The 26,986-nt window shown below is 37.1% G+C and overlaps 2 protein-coding genes across 3 annotated transcripts in view; both read right to left on the bottom strand.

The window, feature by feature from the left end:
• Nucleotides 1-11,446, bottom strand: part of RhoGAP102A (Rho GTPase activating protein at 102A) — a 26,564-nt gene extending 15,118 nt beyond the window's left edge. Inside the window, exons 1-2 of one of the 2 annotated variants that reach the window (XM_089870060.1) lie at nt 11,121-11,446; nt 8,048-8,252 (exon numbers count right to left, since the gene is read on the bottom strand). Coding sequence is in view for 1 of the 2 variants with exons in the window: in XM_089870059.1 (XP_089726185.1) it covers nt 11,121-11,151 (31 nt within the window). In the remaining variant the exon portion in view is untranslated. The remainder of the gene's footprint in view (nt 1-8,047; nt 8,253-11,120) is intronic. The other variant, XM_089870059.1, reaches the window with a different exon arrangement.
• A 1,164-nt stretch (nt 11,447-12,610) lies between these two features.
• On the bottom strand, nt 12,611-25,137 carry nompC (no mechanoreceptor potential C). The gene is made up of 29 exons (XM_089870063.1): nt 24,818-25,137; nt 22,502-22,839; nt 19,919-20,020; nt 19,675-19,773; nt 19,491-19,607; nt 19,218-19,421; nt 18,942-19,145; nt 18,789-18,887; nt 18,627-18,725; nt 18,450-18,551; nt 18,283-18,384; nt 18,121-18,219; nt 17,808-18,056; nt 17,624-17,740; nt 17,464-17,562; nt 17,193-17,393; nt 17,028-17,126; nt 16,862-16,963; nt 16,345-16,449; nt 16,066-16,263; nt 15,759-15,881; nt 15,582-15,689; nt 15,325-15,522; nt 15,167-15,265; nt 15,005-15,112; nt 13,809-14,946; nt 13,518-13,739; nt 13,337-13,453; nt 12,611-13,276 (listed from the first exon to the last, which is right to left on the bottom strand). Exons 1-29 carry the CDS (start codon nt 25,026-25,028, stop codon nt 13,119-13,121), a joined length of 5,217 nt encoding a protein of 1,738 aa, XP_089726189.1. The 5' UTR covers nt 25,029-25,137; the 3' UTR covers nt 12,611-13,118.
• Between the last annotated feature and the right edge of the window lie 1,849 nt (nt 25,138-26,986).

Raw genomic sequence — 26,986 nt, forward strand, 5'->3', positions numbered from 1 at the left:
TATTTAATTCCTTTTATATTTAGAAAAAGGCCCCTCTTTTAAGGTACATTGTTATGTTACCTAACCCTTTCCTTTAATTTATAAAAATGGATTCTATTGTTATTAGGAACGAGGCTTTGTTTTCCATCGGACTTCTTGGACCACCATCGTTGTGTTCATTGGAAAATGGTGTTATTCTGACGCAAATGATTATAGGCGTTTTGCTGTGCCTTTGAAAAGTCCTTTGGGGAATTGAGTCATGGTATTGTCTCGCTAATTGTCGAGAAAGAATGGTCTAATCTGTAATCGGAAGCACAGCAACGGCCTTTAAGACGACTAACATTAGCTTCCTTCAAATTCCCGAAATAGCAACGCGGATTTAGCGGCTTTTCAATCACTTCCGCGCTCTTGCTCGCGAAGCTTGAACTATTTTGATTTAGGAGAGGCTATAGTTTGCTAAGTCGCCGTATAATTGAAGTGTTAAATCCGCCTAATGACTTACTAAGCGTATATTTGTTTGTGTTCAACGCCCATCTGTTTTTAATCTAATTTGATTTCTTGATTATTTTAAAAGAAAATAAGTTTTGATAAAATAGTAAAATTTAATGGTTTGGGATGGGTATTGAATTGAATATCAGCATAAGTTCATAAGATGTGTTCCTTCCATAAGTTTGCCACTGGTAGCTTGTCATGAAGTGAGGGAGGTAGGTCATAGATTCGAGGTAAAGCCACCGACGCCTGGTGAGGCGCTGCATCAAAGGCTTAGTACAGACTAAATAGGACTAGATGGAAGTCCTGCAAAATTAACCACCGAGTGTAGGACTTCAATTCTCACTTGTCGTTCTCGAACTAGCTCTCGAGCTGTAAGTCTCTAGCATTACAAAATACAGGAAGTGTCATATACTTACGGGACATCTTATAAAATCATGGTATCAGACATTCAGGACTGTTACAAATATACAGGGTGTTTCTGAAAGGTTTATCAGAAATTTTGGGGGATGTTCTTTGGCCAATTTCGAGTCGATATTTAGCCACAAGTGTCGCCTCTACAATTTTATCAGATAACAAAATCCTCCAACACACAGGAAAGTAAATTCTGTTACTAACGCGGACTGAATCAAGCCTCTACTAATGGAAAATAGCGATTATTAATATGGGTTTTGTGGATGACCACAATATTGGAGGGATTCCCCGCTGAGCGTTTTCATTTCATTAATGGCTAGATCGCTTTTGTTTGTGTTATCAACTATATAACAGCGCTAATCCATCCGGGAATACACTGAAATACAGCTTAGCGCGCGGTCCTCTGCAAAATAGGAGTTAATTGAATTGGAAATTTGCATATACCATGCAACAATATAGATGTTTAGCGTTGGTATGACTTAGGCTTAGAGGAGAAGCTGTGTTGGTTTGAAAAAGCCATGGTAACATAAGGTAGTTGTACGCTTTATAAGTATGGTTTTATTTCTTCGTTCGTTACTTTTAATTATGAACTTTATAAGCTTTTGTTTTTAATTCAGCCATGATAGTTTAATTTTTTTTTTTTCACGCAAGTATTTTCTTTTGCCAAAAGTTTGGGGGTCGCAACAATGGGGTCTTTGTCAGGCAAGCGGGAGTCTTGTCTCCTCTCTCTCTAACAGATTTAGATCTCTCGAGTCTTTTAGCGAGAGCATTACGCGGGCCATTTTCTACTTTAGATAATGTTAAATTGTTTAAATTCGTTTTTCTAAAACGCGTAAATATTAGCGAGTTTTTGTTTAGATTAGTCTCTTTTTTTTCGTTTTTGTTTTATTTCTTTTTCTTTTCGTCTTCTTTGGCAAATTTATTTTTCTCTCTTCACGATGTCGGCGCCGTTATCGGATCCTGCCATAATAAACATAATGGAAGAATTTACTTTCCTTTTTTTTAATTTTTTCAAACTCCTTTTCGATGCCGGTTCCACAACTTCCACTTTTAGTTTTATACCCATCTTTGTAAAGATAAGATGAAATTTATGATGTTTTAACTCGGTTAAAAATACCGAGAAAAGTATTAAATCAGACAGAAATATGGAAATATCAGGAAACAATGTTATAAACTCGGAATAATCATGGTATTGGGTATGATTTTTAGGGACAATTCTGGTATCATTTATAATTTTTTAGGGAGAATCATGGAATTAGCTATGATATTTTAGGGACAGTCGTGGCATTATCTGTGATTTTTAGGGACAATCGTGGCATTATCTGTGATTTTTTAGGGACAATCATGGCATTATCTGTGATTTTTTAGGGACAATCATGGCATTATCTGTGATTTTTTAGGGACAATCGTGGGATTATCTGTGATTTTTAGGGACAATCATGACATTAACTATGATTTTAGGGACAATTATAGCATTATCTATCAATTTTAGGGACAATCATGGCATTAGCTATGATTTTTAAGGGAGAATCTTGGCATTAGCTATGATTTTTAAGGGAGAATCCTGGCATTATCAATGTTTTTTAGGGACAATCATGGCATTATCTATGATTTTTTAGGGAGAATCCTGTATTATCTAGGATTTTTTTGGGACAATCATGGCTTTATCTATGACCTTTAAAGGACAGTCATGACATTAGCTATGGAATATTAGTAAAAACATAGAAATACCAATTGAATTAAGAATTATTTGATGGGAACCTTAAATTATATACCCAATTCATTATTATTCTACGTTTTTTTGGTTTTCTCAAGAACTTCAGAAAAGGTGAAGTCATAATCTATGCCTTTGTAATCTTGTTTTATCCTAACGTAAACTATACTTTGTCTATCGACGCTCCCCGTGTTTGTTTTACACTTCTTGAAGCGGCTAAACTTCGTCTGGCCCATCGCCCAATTTCTTTTAAAGTCAACTCAAGTCCAGAAACCAAAGTTCCCACGAGTTATATTTATATAAATAAAAGCTTTACCAGTCAAATATTAACCCTTCTAGACCAATATCTAAATTCATTCCCAAAAATTAAAAAGAACGTAGGTCGGAATTCCATTCATATTTTCACTAATTTATGAAACTTATGATCTAATAAGTCATCCATCTATCCACTTATAGGGATGTGTTAAAAGAATTTTTGTAGAATGTATGTATGGTTTAGACGTTGTCAAAACATTAGGGCCATCTGGGATGGTGGCGACTGTCAGGGTAGACTAGGTACTGGTACTTAACGTTTTTGGTTGCTGGTTAAAGGTGGAGTTCCACCAGGGCTTCTTTATACTTAGAAGTCTTAAGTTAAGTTAAAAGTCCAAGGAGGACCAATTTAGCACACGGTATAGTAGTGCGTGCAGCTTTGAAAGACATTGTTCTGACTTCTGGGAATCTTTGGAACGCTAGAGATTTATTTAAAATTAGATCGTACGTTACAGATCTAGGCCAGTAGATGTCGATGAGTTTTCTTAGTTAACACACGGATCAAGAATGAAATTTAGATAATCTCGTTAACGATTGACGGAATTGTGCTGCTGTTAATAACGGAAGTAATTTAACTGAAGTAGAGTTTTTTTTAACGAGTTCTTAACCTGAGGTCAGCGTTGTTCTATCAAGAAGTGATATCTAGTTTGTTAGGGAGAAGGTATAAGATGCCTAAGTATTCGCACGCCATAGCCCCAGTCCCCCTTTCAAAATACAAGGGGGGACGTAAAAGGAGGCCGGGCTATTTCATAGCCTCTCCTCAGTCGGAATTAAATACGTAATTTTCGTCATTCGCGTCGCGCTGACGTGAATTTTCAAGAACCGATGAGATGCTGGTTGTAATTTAGGGGCGTGGATTAACTCCGGAGCTACGTTTGGACTGGAGATAAAGCTAGAAATGTGGCGAATTTATACCTTCTCCCTAATAAACTAGATATCACTTCTTGGTTCTATTTTACTTATGTAGGCCTACACTTTTATTTTTCATAGGTAAAGATAAAATACTTTTAGTCTAGTTCTTCCCATAAATTCCGCCTATAGAGTACTTTAGAAAATCTTAGCTATGCACGTTATGCTAAAAATATTCATAAACAGATATCGTGTTACACTATATCGTTTAATTACAATTATGACGTAACGAATACCACCCTGATATGACGGCTCCCCCTCCCCATATACGGTTTAAAACAACAAACAAGCCATATATATATAGTATATATTATTTTAGGCAAAATATTGAAGAAGGAGTTGTAGCCTACTCGTATTAAATGAATCGACAAAAATAGCCGTCTTCAAATTTTGCGAAAACAAATCTCAAATCCGCAAGATTTACTTTGGGTGGAAAAACGGAAAACACATTTGGAAGAATCAATTCCATTGACGAGGAGAAAGACCAAAGTATAAATTTATCTAATATAGCCTCGGGAGAAAGTTTTCGGTAGTTTTAAAGAGACTGCAGGAGGGTTTTGTAGAGAAAGGATGGAGGGAAGTGGGATTTTAAATCTTATATCGTCCCTATCTTAATTAGGTTGCGGGCGTCGCAAGTTCAACGACCTTCTTACTTTTGTACTTGAAGAAAGAAATAACCTTCGAGCATCTAGAGATCATCCCCTGACTAGTAGCTAGCTATATACCCTATCCCCATCACCACTCTCTTTTATTTTTAATTTTAGAAATTCCGGAAATAAAATTCTAACCTTACCCTTAACATTTACCGGTATAGTTAAACGGTACTTCCGCCTTTAATGGGAAGTGAAACTGTTTTAAATGGTTTCCTCGCGATACTGAATTTTTGGGCTGAATAGATTCTAAGTTTATCGATATTTGAAATATTTGGGCTTAATAGGTTCTAAAATTATCGATATATGAAATTCTTGGGCTGAATTGGTTCTAAAATTATCGATATTTGAAATGTTTGGGGTGAATCGATTCTAAAAGTATCAGAATTTGGGCTGAATTGATTCTAAAATTATCGATATTTGAAATGTTTGGGCTGAATCGATTCTAAAAGTATCAGAATTTGGGCTGAATCGATTCTAAAATTATCGATATTTGAAATGTTTTGGGCTGTATCGATTCTAAAATATCGATACTTGAAATGTTTTGGGCTGTATCGATTCTAAAATATCGATACTTGAAATGTTTGGGATGAATCGATTCTAAAAGTATCATAATTTGGGCTGAATCTATTCTAAAATTATCGATATTTGAAGTCTTTGGGCTTAACCGATTCTAAAATTATCGATACTTGAAATGTTTGGGCTGAATCGATTCTAAAATATCGATGTTTGAAGTATTTGGGCTGAAGAATCGATTCTAAAATTATCGATGTTTGAAGTATTTGGGCTTAACCGATTCTAAAATTATCGATGTTGAAAATATGTAAGTATTGAATAACCTATTCTGTCCAAAAACAAGCACGTTCCGTTCCCACATTTAAAGAATCAAAGCAAGCAAACGAAAACTAAACACAAAACCCCTCCAGGAAACTTCTTTCACTAGTGAACTAATTTAAATTGAACTTCAACATCCCTTTAAGGTATCACCGTAAGACTTCCGGGTTTTCGATTCGCGCCTTTCTCAAAGACTTCCTCTTCCCTTTTCATATATATACTGCTCCGCATCTTCCTGGAGAGTGTGTTATCTGTGTTTTGTGTCAGGAGAGACGTTTTTCGCTCGCGCCCACTCTTCCTTCTTTCCTTCTCCAACCCAACCTAACCACTCCTTAAAATCGTACAGTAACATTTCCTCGACTCTTTCATGGACCCAGAATGCGATCGTTGTGCGTGTCTCTTTAGATTATTACAAAGATGTCGTTTTTAAAAATGCGAGAAACAGTTTGCGCTCGAGTGTATGTGTATATATATATATTTGCGTTTTGTTTGATTTCTATCGCGGTTCCTTCTTCTTTGATGTGTATTTTTAGCATAGCTATTACGTTTTTAGATTTTTATTTTTTTGTATTTGGTGTGAACATAGGTATCGCGCGTAAGGGCATTGCTAAAGGTCATTTATACTAACATGGTGTTTCTGATAAGTTAGGGATGAAGTAAAGGGTGTGTATCTGGGGTCAAACTGAGTGCTAAAGGTCAATGAACATGGGGCAGAGTTCGTACAGAATCTGGAAAACCTGGATAAGTCAGGGATTTAAACATTTTTCCTAAAAAGTCAGCGATATGTCAGGGATTTCGTTCGATATATCAAACCATGATTGCTTCGAGCAATGATAAATATGGGCCCAGGTGTAATTATGAAGTGGACTCTGGTAAACACCTCAAAATGATCAGGAATATTGTCAAAATTTAGTCAGATATGTTGGAAAAGTCAGAGATTTTCAATCCTCCCAAACATTCAAAACCCCTAAACAAGGAAATTTAAAATTCCGCCTTTATGTTTGAGTTATGTTAATTCACCGTTGTCAACTATAATATCTCTTTTAGCATTGGTTTAATTTCGCTTCAAAAAGACCAATGGAAGACAAGTGAAGATAAGAGAAACATTGTTGCAACCCTACAACCATTGGGACTTATTATTTTTACTATAATCAGTGTTTAAAATTGTATAACGTTTGAAAGACAGAGATCTTCACTGTGCTGCTCAAAAATAGAGCAGAATAAATCTAGCTGCACCTTGAGTTGTCTAATAGATAGAAATTGTACGACCTCTTGTGCCAGTCTGATCGGATAATTCCCTAAAATCTTTGAGCGCCATAACAAGCTACTCGGCTCTTAAATTATTGACGTTCCGCCAACCCTATCGTTGATTCATTAGGTGGTCCCAGGGTTGACGGAGTAATTCTATCTATGCCAGTAGTATATCATGAATTTATTTTAGTCTCTCGTGAATATTAGTCTCTCCTATCATGTCCAGAAGGTTTGTTTAATTGTTTACTAAGTAAAATCTCCACGCTCAATTTAATAATACCAGAAGTATATAATATTTGCTTCTCTTCGAGAAAAGTGTAGCTACCACAAGGCAAAGTAATTGTAACATGATTCTTCGATCCCAACATCATCAAAACATTTGGAGCAAGGTTACTAAATTAACCGAATAAAATACGCTGCTTAACTATTTGGCAAGGCGCATGCGCTGGTGCATTTTTGTCCTAGCCACGTCAAGACAATCAAGGTTTGTGGGTTTATTGCTGAGGATTTAGTAAATACCAAATAGTTATAGAATTCACCCTTTGGTGCTATATAGGCCCATATGAAGTTTGGTGAGCAGGAGAGCAAACAAAAAGGGTGCATGATCCAGGGAAGAATCATGTTACATAACTAAAGTAATAAAAGGATAGCCGAGTGTCATCCTTTTTCTATTATCCTCTTCTGATAAAACATTAATTCAATGATTTTTGGTTCATTATCTGAATTGTAATTCAATATTCTTAGGAAGAATGTGTAAATTCATGTATGGTGCAAATAGCCCGCCCGCCTTCGTTTAAGATCTTAATTGCTGGCGGCGTTTGGCGACTAAAAGGTTTCTTCCACCATACACGTTTAGAGAGGGTGTCTTCCATCATTCTAGCAATTTTTGGAGGATTTCTTGCCCTTGGGAGAGACAGTGGCAGCCAACGACGTCAAACTACCAATAATATAGAAGTTTTAATTCTTCTTTACTCGGGGCCAATTTTCGGTAAAGTTTATTTAGAGATCATTTTTTTTGCGAGGGAGAGAAAATATCTGTTCCTGAAGACCATGTTGGTGGTTGTTCTTCCATTCCATGGCTGTTCTGGAGATATTTTTTTGACGGAAGGCAGTTCCCCACGTTTATTGACGTAACACTGATACGGTTTTAGAATCATCACCCGGTATTTTAGGCGAGGCGTGATAGACTCACGACTCACGTAATTGATTACACTTTTTCGTTAATGACAGTGATGCTTATCATAAAGCAAGGTCACTTATGCGTGTGTACGCGTCATTGTGTCAAAAAATGTATAATGAATTGTATAGTCAGTCACTAGCGCATGGATATATATAAATATTTTTTATTTTGGGATTATTGATGAAACTTTGGACAAAAATATACTATGTCACCGTGGGCGTGGGGTATCGTTTATCGTTGGCCTTTCTTTCAGGCTTTTTTAGATATAAGTAGACCATATGTTCCATAAGTATGACACTAATGCTAGAGACTTACAGCTCGAGCTAGTTCGAGAACGACGGAAGCGAGAATTGAAGTCCTACACTCGGTTGTTAATTTTGCAAGACTTCCATCTTCTCCTATTTTGTCTGTACTAAGCCCAAATTTGACAGCGCTTCACCAGGCGTCGCTTTACCTCGAATCTATGACCTTGGTCAGTCGTCACTTCATGACAAGCTCCAGTTTGTAACCGGTGACAAACCTATGGAACATACCTTATGAACTTTATCGTTATACTTATAGCTGATGGACAAACACCAGGTGAAGTAGAGGTTGAAACTATACTTATAGCTAGCTAGCTAGCTTTACCCTTCTTATTGTAACAATGTTTATATTAGACCGAAAGGTTTTTAAATGGAATGAGCGCTGAGCGTGAACAACTGGCTCACCCTACCTGTTGAATTGTAAACTTAAACATTGGCCGGGTTCCAACGTATACATAGCATTTATAAGACACCTCTATTTTCTTTTTGAATATAAAGACCAACTACCACCACCACGGAACCAGAGGCAAAGTCTACAAACGATCACTAACCCTTAAGCTTACAACACATGGTTGCGCGTTTGTAAAAAATCTCGCGCCAAAGCTCGAGTTATGGTGCGAAATCACGTGCACTACTCAACACCTCAATAGGGCCATCTCATTTGTGAGGTTATAGGGTTAGCTTTGGCAGTCAGCGCTAAGGCTTCTGAGATAGCTCTATATGTGTAGTAAGCTTAAACATCAGCCCGCCGAACATAAACCTTGATAAAAGTGAGCCAGTTGCCCTTTGCACGTCAACCCCGTAACAGGGTTTGTAATTTCGTCCTGGGCTGTTAATGGTTTTGGGTTTATAGCTATGGAGTTATTCTTAACTCTGCCTTAAAAACCAACAGAGAAGAAGAAGAAAGGAAAGTGTATAGAGTATTTTCTTGAAGTTAAAAGGATTTACAGCTTTTGACATTTTCTGGCACGAGGTGGCACTTGATTCTATTTCGAGGTTTGGAACAATGGGAAGAAGCGTGCCTACAATGATGCCCATCTCTCTCTCTCTGCTCCTATAAAAATTCCGATACCCCTTACGTCATTTCTAATCGAGAATCCAGCGCCAAGATCTTCCAAAACACGTCGTGTCGCGGTTTGTATCCCCGGGTTATACTCGCTGGTATTTTTCCCGTACACCATTGGGTGTAAAAGTTTCTCTGAGAGAACTATTTCTATTTACCAACCAGCCGGAGTTTGCTTTAAATTTTGAATAGAGAGCTATAAGTTTTTTTTTCCATTCGTGTCATTATGCCAATTGGCAAATTTACTGTACAGGATGGTATAACCTTTGAACTTGGAAGATATTTTTAGAATAGGATATAAATAGGGGTTAAAAATCAAGCGCTCTTTTTGATGAAATTCGAAATATGGAGCTAAATATAGGTCCATGAAATCTGGCAAAAATATAATAGAATTGTTTATAAAAATGTCTACAATAGCCTGTGTTGTTTCTAAACATAATTCAGAAGAATTTGAAAAAATTGGAGTTGCCTAAAAAAACTGACATCTTTGCAACTGCTCATAAGTGAGGATCTTTGTAACAATTAGTGATAAAATTAAGCTAAACTTTACTAACTGACAGTTGGGGGATTTGTTTTCCAATCGCGATTTAAATACGATTAATACTTATTAATTTAAATGTTTAAATATTGCTCCGTAGTTAAGAGCTAGCAAAGTTGGATGGTTTTCGTTTTGCTGGGGTGCCAGTAATCTTCCGTCTTAACGTATAAAAGGGGTTGTACCAGGGATCCTAGCCAATTCTTTATCATATTCCCATACTCTTGTTGACATTGATGTTTTTTAAGGTGTTTTGGTGAAATGTAAACACAAAGTCGCCACTAATTCTGACTTTCAATACTGAAATATCTAATACCATCCCCATCTTATTTCATGTTTTGCAAGCTAAACGCTGTCATAACGTTACTTACAGACGAACAGATAAAGCGGGGTTTTGTTAAGTAACACGAAAAGAAAAACTGCCTCGATTTCGACAATCTTTTTGATTAAAATATTTTGAATTTTATTCAATCCCTAGATAGTCCCATAAATAATTCAAATAATAGAGACTCTATATTTATTCATTTTGTAAAGAGATTATCATGTAGACATTCAAATTTTAATAGCTTATTACCGCCTCATGTTGCAATAACCCGTGAAATTCTCTTCAAGTCATGGATGGCACGGAAACTCCCATGTCTACAGTAAAATCGTCTAGTTAGCTAAAAAAGGGTTCTTGCCACATGTTTCGCGCTTTATGTGTCTCTGGCGCAATTTCCTTCCACGAGTTTTAAGTACTGTTAACGGGTGATTCCGATCTTGAGGATTTTTTTGCTTTTTACTTTTATGCACCGATCGATGTTCGACTGTAGTTTGGTGCCCAAAATAGATAAAGGTCATTTTTGCGACATTTCCGGATTTTATTTTTCTGCTTAAAACATTCAGATTATGGTGTCGAATTTGCAGAATGTATTGATAAATCATTATATGACATTAACCTTCAAATTAGTGCGTACATTGCAATAATATTTGAAATTTTTGGATATTAAAATGTTTTTATAGTTTTGTATCTTTATATTTGAATGAATTTTGAAAATTATCTTATTGACAAATTGATATGGAAAATATTTCCTTGAACTTTCAACCAGTTTTTAAAAATATTTGATTGGATTTTCCATATCAGAAATCTTAAAAGATATCTTTTTTATTAACAACGAAAATAATGTTCTGAAGTACAAAAATATCAATTTGATAGCAAAATGTTTATTAATTGGAAATTTTGTATTATATTCTGAAGTATTGACGAACAACTTTGATATATATGTACAATCTACGACCACGTGATCAAAACGCGTCTATTTTAGACTCCTTTCATGTTAAACCACGATTCTTTTAAATATCGTTTAATATAGAAACAGCCTTTCAATTCCCGCTAACTATCGCTATTTAAAAACGAGCATTTTCGCGTGAAAAATTCGAAACACGAATTCAATTTCACCTTATCTAAAATGTTTATCTGATGTAGAAATAAGAAATTCCTGGACTTACCTTGAGTTTTTTCAGATCCCCAGACACCCATTGACTATTTCCATACGATATTTTATATGTGCACTATTTATAAATTCGTTAAATTTACTAGAAAATTAGCGATTTTTAATATAAAACACAGCGTTTTTGCAATACTTTTGCGCCGGTTTGAAGTTTTTGTTTTTCTGTTTGCAAGTTTTTATTTGACGCGCGTGTCGATACAGAAACTCAGTCCGCGTTTGATCCAGTTTCTCCGAAAAAGTATAGTTAAGGTCGCCGCAATCTATTCCCTTTTTATCTCGAGCTTCCCAAGGAGTATTCGAAGCCTGGAGAAGAAATAACTCGTGTTCGCGACTTATGGAAGAAGTTAATTAACTTGAAGCTATCAATATAAAATTTATAGAAATAAATATAAACAATAAGTTCTTGAAATATATTTTCCAATGAAATTCTGTAATTTTAAATCTGTCCTTTATAAGTCTAGAAACGAGGGGATAGCCACTGCTATCACTCACGGTTCTATAAACTACTTTCGAGGGGATGCTTCACTCCGGCAGAGAAAGGATTTGCCTGTATCTTTTCTTGTGAACTTCCAAACAACTTGGAGGCATCATAAGAATTGGTAATTAGAGAACGTATATCTTTTGCCAATTAGCTTATTTCTTGGTCCCTGATTCGATTTAATAATTGCGAGTATTTAGCCGTTGGAAAACGAACCATTTGACCTATGACATCCTCAAATGATATCACCGTATCTCTTACAAAACCAAAGTTCTGATCTTTTAGACTAAATACAAGTAGACTACGACCCAAGTAAATCATGACTCTTAAACCCTGATTCTTTCCTATATGTCTCAAGTACAACGCTGTATGACTGCCACAATCCATTAGCGTTCTATATAAAGACGTTTGAAATAACTTCCGGTTAATCTTCTTCTGGTCGCTCCGCGTGTTTCTATGATTTTGGAAAGGATTACCGCTCCTCTATTACTGTACTCCTTGGGTTCATCCCCAGCCTCTTCCAGACTAGACACGTTTTACTATCGTGGCTTGGATGTGTACTCCATCTAACGGTATCTCTATTATTAGATGTCTGTAATTACACTATTTCATCTTTGAAAAGCAACGAAACTTAGGCAAAGAGGCTCGCACTAAAAATAAACATTCGCTGCCCCTCTTTTGGCCTCGCTATCTTTAGGTTTCAACTCGGTTACGCGAGCCTTACTTGTTTTTTTCTTTTTCATTTGGTTCCTATAGCCTTAGATTTGCTTGTCAGACAAAAGTTTCCAAGCGTTTTGTCGCAGTTGACTTATTTGTTGTTAAGTTTCCCTAAACAGTTCATTATCTTTAGAATGAACTTGAAGAAATTGATTGGGAATTATTAAATACAGTACTTGTAAAACCAGATGTGTGAGGGGAAAAGGAAGTAATTGGAATGATATAGCCCCCTTTACCCAAATTATAGACCATTTCAAGAGAAACTAACACACAGCAGTCTTGTAAAACGTATTTATTTTATTTTCTTTGGAAAAAAAGACCAAAAAATGTATTGCTAAATGTATATATAAGTTTTCTTGAAATACGATAGGGTAGGATGGGGGAAAGAATCCATTTAAAGAGATAGTGTATGAGACTAAATTCAATTGCCTTATTAGAAGATCTAATAATGAGATGTTGTTCATATATGCAAGCCGTTATACATTTAAGATAAAGAAAAAAACTGGAGAGATTAGTAGCCCTTTAGATTTTAGGCTGTGTGCGTTTCCTTCACTCGTATCTTTTCAACAGACCTTTTTCAATGGAAGGCTTGTAGTGGCTTCAATCATTTAAAAATTCAACCTGCCTTTATAATTGTGTCTATACGTGATTGTAACTTCCGTTGAAAAGGTCTATTTGAATCGTAATATGTTCATGTAAAAATGTTTTGGTTCTTAAGCTCATTCAGTTGTATCCACCACTTCAAATTAACGAAGTCTTGGTTCATTGTTTGTTATTCTTCAATGGCGCTGTTAGTTCGGTTCAATTCTTTCTCTGTTGTTGTTGCTGATCATCGTGCTTTAATTTTAGTTGAACTCCGGTTAGTTCCAAGTACTTTTCGGTGACGCTCGACCAGTTTATGACTTGACTTAAGAATTTTCCATGTTGGTTCAAAAGATTGTTTGAACTTGAACCGCCTGCTAAAGTAAATATATTAATTAGTGGTTAATAACTTTGGAGTTATCAAGTTCGGTAGTTACCTAATGGTATAACATGTTGCCTCTTGAATCTTCTTTTGTACCACGGTATATGCCTTCCACTCGCTTCAGTAGCTATGGATAGTACCGTATTCTTACTTCTTGGTCCTGTTTCATTCCCTATTATTATAAATAAAGAATTTATTAAAACTGTCCTTCGAGAATAGGTTACCTACCATCTCACCTTTCTTTTGACATTTCTGAAACAAATCAGGAATTGCTGTCAAAATATTTAATGGTGGAGGTGCCGGTGAGGTGTTGTTCATATTACGAATTAATTTAGCTCGACCGAACTTCCATTCTGTGTCAGATTGGGCTTGAATCCTCTGATACGTATTTGACATCATGGCGATAAGCAAGTTGATTAAAACGACAACCGTAACCATCATGTATACTCCGAACACGACTTTAAAGTAAAATAAAAATGAGGTGTTTTTAACTTACATCACCACCGGTAGTAGGACTTGGGACATACCTTTAACGATGATTTTTGCAAATGGCGGACTGAGGTGCATTGGTGGCATGTAATCGGGTTCTACAAGTCCGAACAAGGCGTAGAACAACATTTCAAAGGTGCTAATTGGCGAGTAAAAATCTTGGGCCAATGGAGGGGCTGCGCCGTTCTCAGACACATCCGGTGGTTGGAAAACAGGTTGATAAACAGCGCAAAGATGGAGGGAGAATCCTGTTAAAAATATGGCCAGGATGGCTAAAAACCGTAACAAGTCCTTCATTAGATCTCTAATGATGACCGCCCATGGTCCGAATAAGTGATGAAAGGTTAAAAAGTTCAGAAACTCCAAAAATGACAACAGTAAAGCGATGGCCAAGAACTGGTTCCTGATGTACAATAGGGTCAGTCGACTCCTGGTGTCATGGTACGCAAAGGCCAGTAAATGCGTCGCGAATGCGAAAGTGCTAACCACTATAATGACGACGCGTACCCAACCTAACCCACCGCGATCTTTAGGGTTGGTTATGTCAGCTAGGGTAATGCCGACTAACCAAAATATCAACAACCATTCGTGCCAGTTCGGGATTAAATGGATACTTTTCCATAAAGGGTTCCATGGACTCATTAACGTGAAGCTAAGTACAACGGTGAAGAAGATATGACTGACTAAGTACGACATGAATTTGATAATGGGCACACTTGAGAAACGGTAGCATAGTGGTAAAGAGCACAACACCCATGTTAAGGGGCAGAAGACAAAGGCGATAAATAGTAGAACCATCTTCCACGTTGACCATGTCAGATTACCCATCCATATTTCGGATAAGTAACGTTGTACCGCAGCGTGGGCCACGACATCTTTTTGTTCAAGTTCGATTAGGACGTCGAGGAATGGAGTGCTTTTGTAGTCGACCGCCCGTAGTAGAAGGGCCGTATCGTTATTGGAGGCTGATATAGACAGTAAGTCGTATGCCATCGTCTGACAATACGTTGCCATGTGTTCCAAATCTTTGGCTCTGTCTTTCTCACGGATGGACAGATTCTGGTAACTGTTGGCCAGTTTTACCGCCGTATCAATAGGTGCTGGAGATACCAGGACAAACTCGCAGACGGGTTTGTTTTGGTTGGTTTTTCCGATGATCATCATGTCCAAGAGGAACTATAAGCGTAGGATTAATATAATAATAGACGAACTGGTTTTCCTGAGAAATACTTACGCTTTTGTCTTCGAGTAAGGTTACCGTGTCATGTTCTTTATGCAGTAAATAGGTTATGATGTGATAATGTCCAGCTGCCGCTGCTAAGCCTAGAGGCACTTTACCATCCTGTAATTTTATATGACTTAGCTTCTGTTTTAGTAGTAAATATGGATTTTGTACCAGTGTTGTTGTCATGGGCGATGCTCCACTGTCAACTAATAACTTCAAGACATCAAGAAATCCCTTGTCCGCTGTATAGTGCAACGCTGTTTTGCCCATCTGAAAAATTACATATTTGTCTTTAGTTTTAACCCTAGTAACGTCAATACCTTACGTACATTATCCGCCAAATTTATGTCGGCTCCTTGACCCAGTAGCATTCCCACGAACTCTTTATGACCATTTGCTGCAGCCATATGTAATGGCGTACGACCCTGTTTGTCCTTAGCGTGTAGTTGGTCAGCTGAACGACTAAGTAGTAGCCCAGCCACCGCTATGTGTCCTCCAGCCGCTGCTAGATGTAGCGCTCTGGTACCCTATAATAGTCGAGTACAAGGTTTTAATGCATCCAAAGTTGTCTAAGAACGCATCTTACCACATTTTTTGTTTCGGCATCCGCTAAGACACCGTCACTGTTGAGCAGCATTCTAACAACACCTTCGTGGCCTGATTCGGAAGCCAAATGAAGAGGAGTCAACCCATACTACGTAGGTAATCAGTCCATGGTTAATTCAAAGGTACTTCTCCCGTGGTTTCGTGGAATCGAACTTACATCTTCGAACTCTCCATCGACGGGTGGTTCACTGGAAACGGTAGCTGGAACTTGGGTTAGCATTTCGCGGACGAAATCGGTTTGGCCGCAACTAGCAGCCACATGCAGAGCAGTCAAGCCCGTCTACAAAATTCTCACGCTACTTAACATCGTGTTCCTATAAATTACTAAGCAAACTACGGCTAGCAAGCTCCCTGCGCGGGCTACCCGCGTCTACTTCTACTTTGTCGCGGCAATCGCTTGAAATAAAACTACTGAAACTACGGGGTAGCCCGCCAACGAACCTCCGGCGTCATTCCGAGCTTACTTTCTTGCTAACGAGTTTCCAAGAGACGGCCGAGCGTAGCGCGTCGAGGACGGCGGTGTGTCCGTGTCGTGCCGCCAAGTGTAGGGCGGTGTAACCCTCTTCGTTCTCGTCGGTCGCGCTCGCCCCGGCTTCCAAAAGGACTTGAACGACCCCCGCGTGGCCTCCTTCCGCGGCCAAGTGCAGGGCGGTCGAGTTGGTCTGCGTTTGTTCATAATCTTTATATAAACTAGCGAAATGGGACCATTTCCTGGTTCTAATATCGAATCTTTTGGCCTTTACTTTGTTCCGGGCTAGAGTTACTATGGTTCGGTTGCTTTTCATCAGTTCCTTTACTACCGCTACGCTTCCCTTCATGGCTGCTATGTGGGCGCACGTAAAACCTTTCTGTAATCGCGTTCCCAACAAAAATACAACGAGAAGAACAGGGCGAGAAACACAAAAAACGATTGCTTAATAGTTCCATTATGACAAGTGCTTGCGATTATTACACCCAGTATCGCCACTCTAAACACATCCAATAGGAGAGCTAACTTTTATTGGACGGACTATGAGTTGTTTCATTCTGAACCGAAGGAAACAAAACTTAGTAGCGATACTGGTTACATATATTCTGTGATGATTGCTACATTTTTACTTGACTTCAAAAAGTGCTCATCTCAGTGCGCTGAACGTCATAAGTTAACGCAGTTTTTGAAGTAATTCATTAAAAATTCAAACAGTTATCAAATGTCCACAATTCTACTGATCTGTTTGAACTTTAATCTAACCGAATTCATAACTGAGTCATAGACTTTACCGTGTTGGCCATCGAAACTAATTCGGGCTTGTGACGTAGAAATAGTTTGACAACTTCCGAGTGATCGTTCTCAGCTGCTAATAGCAACGGTGTTTGTCCATACTATAAGAACAGAAATGATCAATATCCTAAGAGTTTACAGTTAGATATACAAAGAATAATTTACATTGTCAGTGGCATTTGCGTCCGCTTTCATTTCAAGTAGACTACTGCAAACTTCCAATCTTCCTTGTTCCGCTGCTAAATGAAGTGGAGTTTGTTTTCTCTGTGGACAAAATTCAAACATTCAAAATACCAAAGTTCACTGTTACGAAGTTTAAAAATAAATTACCAAAGTTAAGGCATCCAATGAGGCACTATGGGTATCTACTAGTTTTCTGACGATCGGGTTGAAACCATTCTTGGCTGCAACGTGCAAAGGAGTCAATCCTTCTTTAGATCGCACATTGACAAACGCTTTATGAGCCAGGAGGATTTCAACCGCGTCTAAACGACCGTATTCCGCAGCTAAGTGCAACGCTGCTTTTCCACCCTTTTTGGAAACAAGATCTATTATTGGCATTTGCCTTCTGAGATCGTTGTCCGTATCAGGGACAACTCACTTCGTCAAAGACATCCACTCTAGCATGATGTAGAAGTAATAATCGGACAATTGAAGGATGTCCAGCTTCGCAAGCGTACAGTAATGGGGACCAACCGTTCTAAAACAATATTAGTTAGTTTCTAAGTCGGGTTTTATTAGTTGAAGAAGGTAGTTCTCACTTTGGCTTGCTTGTTGACTGCCCTTTGTAATTCAAAAGGTGGTAAAGAATCTATGATCTCTTGAAGTACACCTAGATTACCAGATCGACTGCAGTAATGTACTGGTGTTTCTCTTAGCTGCAATATTGGCCAAATGTTTAGAAAATATTTCAATAGAATTTGAACTGAAGTAGGAAATTCTTACAGCGTATGTTTCTTTCGTGACGTCGCCACCGACTTGTAGTAGTAATTTCATCATTTCCGCGTCTTCATTAGCACTGTGGATTTGTTCTTTCGTTAATCTCGCCGCGTAATGAACCGTGGTTTCACCATCGTTGTTTTGCTCGTTAATAACTTGGGATAACTTATTTTTCTTTTTGAGATGTTCAATTAAGACCTCCACTACAGGATAGTGACAATTCTTGACTGCCACGTGAAGTGGTGTTTCTCCGGTCTGCACATAATTTTAGATTAGATTATTTTTTAATTAATTAAATTTGATTCGATTGAATGCTTACGTTTGATTTAATGGCCAAATTGGCATCGTCTTCCAATAGCAACTTGACCGTTTTAAGATGACCATGCGATGAGGCGTAGTGTAATGGACTTTCTCCTTTCTGATTGGGTGAAAATATACGATTTAGTTTTAAATTTAAATATTTGTTGAAGAAGTTCCTTACTATTTGAATGGCGTTAACGTCAGCTCCACTTTTAATCAGCATTTCAGCGCATCGTTCACCATGGTCGGTTCTGGCTGAAATATGCAGTGGAGTTTCGGCTTGCTGGTGATTAAATTGAAATTTAAACAGATTTATCTATGAATTAATCCATTAAAAATTTAACTTACATCTCCGGCTTTTAGTTGCACTTGCGCTCCAAACCCCAATAAGGTCTCTACCACTTCAGGTTGACCAGCTTGAACAGCGATATGTAAAGCTGTATAATTTTCCTTCAAAAACATTGTTTTTATTTTCAAAGATTATTATTGAATTTTCGGTTGATGTTTATAATGCAAATATCTTACGTTATTCATGGAATCCACGTGTTCTCCTTTTTGTAAAAGCGTTTTTACGACGTCAACGTGTCCTCTTTTAGCCGCCATATGGATACATTTTGCTCCAGCCTAGTGTAGTCGAAGTCAAACATTTAGTATAATGTACTCAATAATCGAATATTTTGAACAAACCTTGTTGGGCATATGCAAAGGCACTCCTTTTCTTATAAAGACTAATGCAGTTGCAGGATGACCCGCAGCTGCTGCTACATGCATCAATGTGCTACCATCCTGCAGTTAATTCCAAAAATTATTGAAAATTATGCAAATTCCATAATACATTACCTTTGTTCTTTGAAACACCGAGGCTTTAAACTTATCCACCAACATTTCAACGATGGTGGTATGTCCCTTTTCAGCCGCTAAGTGAAGCGGTGTCCTTTCATACTTGTCCTGTAAGTTAGGGTTAGCGTGATGTTGGTGGAATAATTTTACAATGTTTTCGTCTCCATCCTTGGCCCCGATGTGAAGAGGACATACACCTTGATTCTATTATACATGAATTTAATTTGAAACGCATTAACGATATACTTGACGAAGCGCCATGTCTCAATGACTTACATCTTGTATGTCCAAGTCACCGCCACACTCCAAGAAGTACCTTAACAAATCTACATCCTTTCTGGTCGTAACAATGTGTAGCACCGTTTGCCCGGTTACTGGGTGCCGGAATGTGACTTGTTCCTTGGCTAAAGCGGATAACAATTCTTTACAAGCACCGTGGTTACCACATTCAACCGCCAAAAATAATGGAATGTTTCCATCCTAATTGGCAAAGTATATTTATTAATTTCCCTTTCGTTCCAATTTTAAATCCATGGTCTTTGAACGTACTCTGTCAGTTTGCATACGGGCTTCCTTGGGCGAACTACGCAAAAGTAATTGCAAGGGGACAATCACCGCGCCGGTATTGCGGCTGGCTAATATGTGGATTGGCAATTGCGTTTTTTGCTATTTAAAATTTATCAAAATAACCAGTGAGGAATTTGTAAACTGAAACTGTTGTTTTAATTCTTACTCCTCCAATAATGTTAGGGTCAGCCTTTCGGTTCATCAGGACTCTTAGCATGTCCTCCCGACCATTCGTTGCTGCTAAATGCAATGTTGTCGTACCATCCTAATAAAACGCAACCAAAAAAGTTTAAGACCTCACTTTAAAACCCTACGATTACAAGTTTCAATGGTGTGTTTAAAAACAAGGAAAGGTCAATGCATCTTATGATTAAAAGCAAACAATTCAGACATAGAAAATTGAAGTTTACTTTAGCTTTGCTGTTGATACTCATGCCTACTTCCATCAACTTCTCCGCGATGAATACCCTGTTGTCTCGTATGGCGTACATAAGCGGCGTCATTCCAGTCTCCTATCATATATACAGGGCCAAGAAAATGGTTTACTTCCGCTTTATTCTAAGGTACACATACCGCGAAAACTTATATATGTATATGTATGACTTCCGGTTATCACGTTTAAGACCTATCATCTGTTTCCTGTCGTTGGTGTGAGTAGGCCAACTGAAATCGAACGAAGTTTTGTTCGACCTACTAAAGATTTGTACGCAGGAAGTTTAAACTGTTTGCAGTATGGACACTTCCGGTTTAGAAAGGAAATTGTAGGATATTGGTCAATTTATTAGATATAATTGTTTTTGAATCAGGTACAATATTATAGGAGTTTACAAAAGTTTAATTCTTTCATTGCTAGGCCTCGTGCCGGGACTTTTGGTCGCCATTCTGGCCCATGTTTACTATAGGGTTATTAGATTTATTGAGCCATTCATCGAGATAAAAGCTCTGGTAGCTCTTTCTCTAGGACTAAAAGATTAATGTTTATTACTTTTTGTGTCGCTTATCGCGCCCTAACTAAGCTGTCCACGGCTCTCGTGAATAAGTAAAACCATGTCCAAACCTGAAGCTTATAGGTTGAAGCTGCCCCCAATCTTGAACCAACACTCGGTATATGGTCCTTATCACGGACCCGTGAAGCTCGTTTTCAATACGTTTAATGCTTACTACGCTCCCTAGACATTGACTTAAAACCCCGCGAGACGGAACTAGGCTTTGTGTTGTTTTTGTTATATAAGGTTTGTAGGTAGGTACGTGTGAAAAAAAACGAAGGGGCCGAACGATTATACGGTCCGCTAACCCCTTGAATGAATTAGGCTTAGCTATAATACCTCGTTTTATGACAAAGGTCAAGAATTTATTGCCTGGTAATGGTGTTGTCAAATTTGGACGTTTGTTTTAATGCCAGGGAGGGTTTGAAAGATCAAGGGGACATCTACTGTTGTGCGATATATTGGTTTTGTAACTGACGTCGTCACTCTAGCTTTGATCCATTTAGTTCGACGCCAATAAACTGTTCAATTTTGTTAATTACATTCCTATATACATTAGGTAAAATAATAAACAGACCTCACTGAGGACCCCTTTTTCAAAGACCACTATATTTTAAAGAATAAAGACTGTGAATTATGACTAAAACTGATCTGAATTGACGCTATAACCAAGGGTTATATAGATCTATTAAAAATAAATATTGTACAAAGCTTGTCCCCTGAATCTTTTAGACCTTTGTAAAAGACCCTTCTGTGTTTATTTTAAATGTCACGAGCCACGAATTACTTCAAACGATCTTAATGAAAGACGATCGAATGGAGCGACATTTCCGAGACCCGTGACCCACTGACATCCCTGACTCATTTTTAAGTCTTCCATACCCGCAAACTATACCGGAAAACGCCTATCCATACTCAAAAACCCAATACCCTTTCAACTTAACTTCAAACCAACGTAAAGCGTTCTACTATTTTCAATACCAACTCGGACCTTCAGCTGACATTTACACCTAAATCTAAAGAAATGTTCAACTCTAAAAGAAAGCAGAGAACAAACCGGGAAACCCTTGTAATATCGCTTTGAATTTTACCTGAACTCTTTTGAGAGGTTTGAAGAGTCGTAGTTCACAGTGTTTCCCCCAAAGACCACACCTTTATAAGCTATTAACTAGATTGCGATGAATATTTTTATTTGCAAACTTTTTTTTTATTTGTCGTTCTAATCCTCGACTTAATACGTAATGCGGGTCTCGTTTTTAACGGTGTGTGTATGAGAATTAATGATTCTGTACGTAACCCTTTGTAGATAGATGTAAGCGAGAATTAATAATACTTCAGTAGAACCAACACCAAATTCAGAATTTTGGGTTAAAGGTGGACTTTACGATAAAATTTAGAATGGTGTAGTGAGTGGGTCCCTCTAAATATATTGTTTGGTACAGTACGTGGTCTATGATATAATTGTAAAGTATACTACGTAAAATTTGGTGCTAGGATATCGAATTAGAAGAGACAAGCGCGCCGAAATATGTTGTCGTTCAAAGTTCAAACTATAGGTCATTGTTTTAATTTTAGGACTACAGCAGGTCCTATTTTTGAAGACGATTATTTGGCTTGTATCGTACGCCTTTTTGTTGCTGTATGGCAACATTTTCTAATTATAAACTGTATGTACCGGTACTTTATTACTTTCCAGACAATTTTAATTACTATATTTGGTACAGTATTGCGCTATGTTTTAAGTAATACCAAAAGTAAATATAAAACGCGAAATATCAGCAATCTACAACGCCACTACCGAGATAAATCGGAACTATGAAGAGTTGGGTTTTCACTGTTTATAGAAAGGAGAGACAAAATGTTATGGCACCGTTCCTGATACTCCCTTATTCTTGACGTTACCAGAAAATGAAGTTTAGTTAGATTCATAGGAAACCTTAGAGAACTTAGCTCCTTTCTAAGCCTAGCACCTATTACATATTTTTGATTTTTTTAAAAATTACTCACGTCATCAGGTATTTCCGGTAACTGTTCCCCCTTTTCCATTTGCCTTAGAAGAGTTTCCACAGCTAACCAATCCCCTTTCTTTGTCAAGGCCAGAAGTTTCTGTCCTGTTTCGTACGATGTTTTGGTTCCGAGCCATTCTCCAGCCGATGTGGGAACATTTCGGTGGGTATCTTTGACCTTCTTGGGTTTGTGGTCATCGTGGGTCTTGGCCGGTGATAGGTTAATGGGAATGACTGCAGGGGCAACGTGATTGACCGGTATACGAGCAGTTGTCCGTGATTCCAACGAGTCTCGGCCGTTGTTATAAACACCATTGCCATTTCTGGGTGGTACTTCGTCTATCACGTGAAAAAAGAAAGTTATTGAATTGTAGAATTGGAAATATTTATGAAGATATAACTCGTCTTTTATGTAATTGGGGATTTTAAGTTTTCGGGGACCACCCTGAGATGTTTTATTAGATTTTATTTTTATGATAGAAGCTTTAGTTGATTCAGACATAACAAACCTATTTTTGTTTACATTATCTCTGAATCAGTGAATAGATAGATAAATAATTTTATGTTAGCTAACGCTAGCTAACCTACTTTGTCAATTATATTATGAAACCGTCAACCGAAACATCCTTGAGATGTTTTCTAACAAAATTTTGTGTGAAATGAACTTTAAAACGCTATTTTGAGCTTATTTGGGCTTAGCGTTTGAGGTAACTTGAGCCTTCTAACGTACTTTGAGCGAATATCAGACTTCTAACATTTAATAATATGATCTTTTGCAACACATTTTGAGCGATTCTGAGCTTCCAATGATGGAATTTCGAAGCTATAGGCTTTCTAAACGTGCAATACGAGCTTTCTAAACATAATTTGGTACAGGTATTCTTTGGAAAAAGAGTTTCGGTTGAAATAACCTTTTCTTTTTAGTAATGTCAATCAAAAATGGACTCGAAAGAACGTTTTACATAAGACAAAACATTCGTTCGTTTAAAAATACTTATACACATTTAATTGACACACTTTGACATACACAGAAATTATGCCACATAACAAAAACCAGTCCCAATCAGACCCTTAAAAATTTACTGAAAAAATTAAAAAGAATTAACATTACATTTATGTTTGGGGACCTCGCTCTGTAGAAAAATAATGACAGCATTTTCCGTATCTAATAACTTAAATCTGCGCGTGGATGAATTTTTCCTTGTTTTTCCGATCATTCTTTTCCCAATGAATCTCTTTACTCGACTTAATCGCCACGTAAGACCGGTAAGAGATTTTGTAATCCTTCTATTTTGAAACATATTTTATGGACGATGTCACGAAGAAGGAACGAGCCGCAGTCTTTAGATAAGACGGTATGATGGCATTTCAGTTATTAAACAACATTTATCTCTCTCTCTTAAGCCCTTCTATATAATTCTCCTCTACCGTTATAATGATTCCTCTGTCGAAGATTAAAATCTTAAAAGGATTAGAGTTTTATCGCCGTTGCAGCGAACTCCTATCAGTAAAGGAGCGCTTTAAATAATAGGTGCAACGTCATAGTTTAAACTTAATTGATATGAATGTCTTAGACTGTTACGCATTTCTAATCATCTGATTTTCGTTAAAGGGCATTTTAAATTAATTCCGAAATCTATTTTTAAATATCAGGGATGCAGGAATGAATTAGATGTTTGTAACCTGAAGTAAAATTGTATACCGTGTGTCAGTTATTCTTTAGGTTATTACGAATGATATTGTTTTTATTCGTATATGTTAATATTATTACATTCTTTAGCAGTGTATAGTTTTAATTGTTCAATTTTATTACGCTAAATTCCCACTCCACGCTTAATTATCCATGATTTTTGGCCTTACGTCACATTCCAAGAACCGGTATGAATAAATTAATGTATTGTTCGAAATTTTCAATAGCTTCCCATTGAAAGAATTAAAATGCTTTTCAGCGAATTTCGGAATTTTATTGAAATAAGAATAATACAGGTTAATTTAATTATGATAAAATATAGTTTAGGGGGACGTCATGCGTATAATAACTTCTCCATGTTTTTACTTAACTCATTATTGTTTAAAATTCTGCACAATTAAAATTTTAAGCACAAATTGAAACAATCAATACCGTGCAGTCTTGGTGTATTTATTTATACCCAATGCAAAATTCCACCAAAATTCCTATGAGATTTAAACTTTTTTATTATGAATAATTCTAATCGAATATATGATAAAAACCTCATTGCAGGAATATTTTGATTTCAAAGCCACACAGAAAAAGTTATTTCAATTTCAAATACAAAATTTTGAATTTTGAACTTACCAGGTTTTGCTGAATTATCCCTTATACTTCTATGGGAAGAGTTCATGGTATCTGCTACCAATCTGCCCCTTTGGGGTGGTGGAGGTGGTATGAGTGGTCCATAGCCCACTTTGAGCGGGGCAACTGCCGATTTACTATCGGGTTTTTCATTTGTTTCGTGGATGATAGTGACCGCTTGTTCTATGAGAGCTTCGGGCCTACGATCGGCCATTCTCCCTTACCGTTTCACTTTTGACCAAGAAACCTTTCGGACCCTTTTGGCAGCCTAACTATCCCCTTTGGTGTATACTCATCCCTTTACAACCGTACCGTACCGTAGGATGCGCGCGCATCTTCCAGGCCTCTGTGGTATCTATTTCGAAAACTTTTGAGTTACGAACCCAAACTGTCCCGTTCAGAAAATGCGACGCTATGGCCGCGTGTTTACCTCTGCTCAATTTTCACTCACTCACTACTACGCAGTTTAGGACAACGTAATTTTAATATGCGTTTATAAAGGTTAGCGCCATCGAAAGACTAAAGAGTTTTAAGGTTTATTTTTAAAAATATAATTGAAAAATCATAATTTCATAAATGTATTTAGTTCTAAATATTTACAAAATTAACAAAGAAATTAGCTAGCTAGCACAATATAGGCGATAAATATACGCATTGTATTGTATTATGGATATTTTCGAAACACTTTTATTTTTGAACTTTGAAACTTGGGGTGTAATTTGAATTAATATTTTTTTTTCATAAAATTTACTTAGAACAAAATACTTAACAAAATTAACAATGAAATTAGCAAGTGTAATAAGCAATTATGTTAAACTGATTTTTTCAAAACACTTTTATTTTTAAACTTTTGAACTCTGGGGTGTAATTTGAATACTTTTTTCATAAAATTTCAATCAATTATATTAAATACGAGTTGCTTACGACTGATTTAGGTCAAGACTACACCTGTAACCAGGGATTGTATGGGTCAGGGAAATATTATATTATCCCTCCCGCAATGCGCAGTATGATTTTTAATCATGATAATTCATCGAAGAAAATTTGGCTTAATCGAAGGGGGCGGGTCTTGTCATCGATGAATAATGCAGCGCCACTGTGTCCGCTTCCTCCTTTCTTATCGTCCTTTGGACCTCCCCATGGGGGACACCGACACATTCCCTTTTATCCGTTTTCATATTCGCCAACTACCCAAATTCTCGTAAACACGGGGTCACATCATGGACTTTACGTTTCTAAAGAGGACCAGATAACATGTAACCTTTGCGTTCAGAACATATCTCATTTACTACTTACCCATCCATAGCGCGTCTGTCTTTAAGTATAGTGATCACTTAAATTTCTAGTTTCCTTCATGCACCACCTGAAAAAATTACTAACTAGCTTAAATTTAAAATGTCCTTGATTTACCAGAATCCTAATTTATCTTTTCCTTCTGTTAAAAGGTCCATTCAGACTCGATTGGACCTTTACCGTTTTCATATCCCCTATTATGTTTACATTATCCATGGTAAGGTACTTGTATTTTTAGAAGCCCATGGTGACTGTCAATTACTCCAGATGATGAAATTGCTCATTCTTAACTAGTATCTCCCTGACCGCCTCTCTTCTTTCTTGTATTTTTCAATTTTTTTTACGTTGTAGGAACCTCCCACGATTGCTTACGATTTTCTTTCTGCCTTATTCATAATTTAGTTAATGGAATTATTTCATTTCGATACATTGAATTAAAAGGATACGTCCGTCTTTTAGGATTAAAAGAATTGCTCAACTTTCATTAGAAACAACGCAATTTCTTTTATCTATAACAAGGTCAAGTTCAAGAGTTTTCTGCCTATTCTCATTTCTTGTTGAATTTGTAACAATTAATTTCTTTACTGCTAAGTATTTTGATAAACCATTTTTTAGTTTGATCATAAGTGATTTGTTACCAGGCAATTCATGGATAAATTCCCTCTCACAATTTAGCCCCTCTCATCGTAAACGGTCAGCGTAATGTTAATAATTCATATAGTTATCATAACTTGTCAAAATTCCATTGAACATTTGCAGAAAGATTCATATTCTCTTGGCGCTCAATATTCACAACAAGAAGTTCCAAATTTGCGGGGTTATTGATTTTTTGTGCTACTCCATTTTACGTTCATAGAGTCACCTATACAGTTTCGTCAT

Source organism: Phalangium opilio, unplaced genomic scaffold (genome assembly GCF_054372755.1).
Source record: "Phalangium opilio isolate 3A_F unplaced genomic scaffold, DU_Popi_V2 ptg000031l_1, whole genome shotgun sequence".
In the NCBI taxonomy this organism is placed as follows: domain Eukaryota; kingdom Metazoa; phylum Arthropoda; class Arachnida; order Opiliones; family Phalangiidae; genus Phalangium; species Phalangium opilio.

Coding starts and splice junctions, on each gene's coding strand:
- nompC (XM_089870063.1), bottom strand. CDS start 25,028: ATGGCCGATCGTAGGCCCGAAGCTCTCATAGAACAAGCGGTCACTATC. Junction 19,608..19,674: donor ACCCTAACATTATTGGAGGA/GTAAGAATTAAA, acceptor AATTTTAAATAG/CAAAAAACGCAATTGCCAAT. Junction 17,394..17,463: donor GAGTGGATGTCTTTGACGAA/GTGAGTTGTCCC, acceptor GTTTCCAAAAAG/GGTGGAAAAGCAGCGTTGCA.